The sequence below is a fragment of the Nematolebias whitei genome, chromosome 1, assembly GCF_014905685.2.
Source record: "Nematolebias whitei isolate Nwh7 chromosome 1, NemWhi1, whole genome shotgun sequence".
NCBI classification, from domain to species: Eukaryota; Metazoa; Chordata; class Actinopteri; order Cyprinodontiformes; family Rivulidae; genus Nematolebias; species Nematolebias whitei.
Window position 1 is genome coordinate 41563772 of NC_056498.1, and position 1800 is coordinate 41565571.

The 1800-nt window shown below is 31.8% G+C and overlaps 1 protein-coding gene across 1 annotated transcript in view; it reads right to left on the reverse strand.

Moving 5' to 3' along the window:
• Window positions 1-1800, reverse strand: part of inpp4b (inositol polyphosphate-4-phosphatase type II B) — a 24057-nt gene that overhangs the window by 10131 nt on the left and 12126 nt on the right. The window contains exon 8 of the mRNA XM_037682368.1: window positions 715-817. Coding sequence (XP_037538296.1) covers window positions 715-817 — 103 coding nt within the window. The remainder of the gene's footprint in view (window positions 1-714; window positions 818-1800) is intronic.

Consider the following 1800-nt stretch of genomic DNA (forward strand, 5'->3'; position numbering starts at 1 on the left):
ATACAGTACTAGATACCCTTTGATACAGTACTAGATAACCTTTGATAAAGTTCAAGACAAATTTAATACATTTTTTGAAACTTTTATGTTTGATTTCATAGTTTGAAACAAGTACTTTATAAAAATTGCTTATAGATTTGAAAACAAACTTTGGCCAAATCGGCACCATTTACTCAGACCTCATTTCTTTACAGAATTTCCTTTGATCTTTAAACGGGCTCCTTCAACAGTTCTTTGGACTTTTCTTTGAACTTTGGCAGATTCAGTTTCAGGCCAGTGCGTAATAATTTTTGTTGAAGTTTTTGTTTATTTGTTAACTCTGAGCTGTGAAGTCATTTAGACTTAAAAAGTTTCCTGAACTCAAGGAATGAAACAGTACTGTATCAACAAAAAAATTATATAAAAAAACTAGATTAAGATTTTTGCACAGCACTGTGAGACAAAAATGACAATTATAGTGTTGTGATGAGAGAATACATCACAAAAATAACACACAGATTGTTTAAAATTTAAAAATAGTCAGATGGAACTGGTGGATCTGAGTGATTCTATGAATCTAAAGAGTTTATGTTAATCTACAAACCATGAAATCTAATATTTGTCCCTAATCCTGACAGAGCAGAGATTATAGAGATTAACTGACAGCCAGGAGTAAACGGATCAATGCAGGAATGAAGGATAGAGAAACGATCAGAGCAGCAGAGATGAGGTCACCTCTCTCTGTGGAGTTTCCTCAAGAGTCTCTTCAGTCCGCCATGTTTAAACGCCCGGTGGTGATCAGCTGGAGCTCCAACTGTGATGACCTCATACCAAACACCTGAAACACATGTGAAACACATGTGTAACACATGTGAAACACATGAGACACGTGAAACACAAGATATGTGAAACATATTAAACACATGAAACATATGAAACATGTTAAACACATGAAAAATATTAAACAAATTAAACACATGAAACATGTTAAAACACAAGAAACATGTGAAAGACATGAAACATGTGAAACACATGAAACGTTTTAAACACATGAAACATATGTATGGTATGGTACAAAGTTTATTCATTTAAAAAAAGTACAAAACAATTCCATAACAATATAAAAAAGATACAAGAGATTTAAAATGAAAGGCAGCAGAAAGAAGAAAAAATCTTATTATATCTGCCCCTTTTTTCAAACAATTATTTAATAATTTTCAAGTAACAGAACAAAATGAATAACTCTTTCTAATTTTTCTAATTCTAATACAAAAACACAATAAGCTACTTCATATATACTTTTTTAACAATTCAGCTTTGATCTTTTTCTTAAATGTACACATTGACTTGTCATTTTTCACATCACTCTCTAGACCATTCCACAATCCAACTCCTTGGATTGAGGTAGACCTTCCCTTCAGACTAGTTCTGAATTCTGGTTTGACAAATATCTCTATCCCCTTAAGATTGTAACAACTTTGTCTTTTAACAAAATTTCTTTGGATATTTAATGGTAATGTGATATTTATAAACACATGAAACATGTGAAACACATGTAACATGTTAAACACATGAGACATGTGAAACATGTGAAACACATGAAACATGTTAAATAAACACATGAAACATGCTGAACACAAGAAACATATGAGACATGTGAAACATGTGAAACACATGAAACATGTGAAATACGTTAAGCACATGAAACACATGAAACATGTTAAACACAAGAAACATATGAGACATGTGACACATGTGAAACACTAGAAACACGTGAAACAGATGAAATATGTGAAACACATGAAACACATGAAACAGATG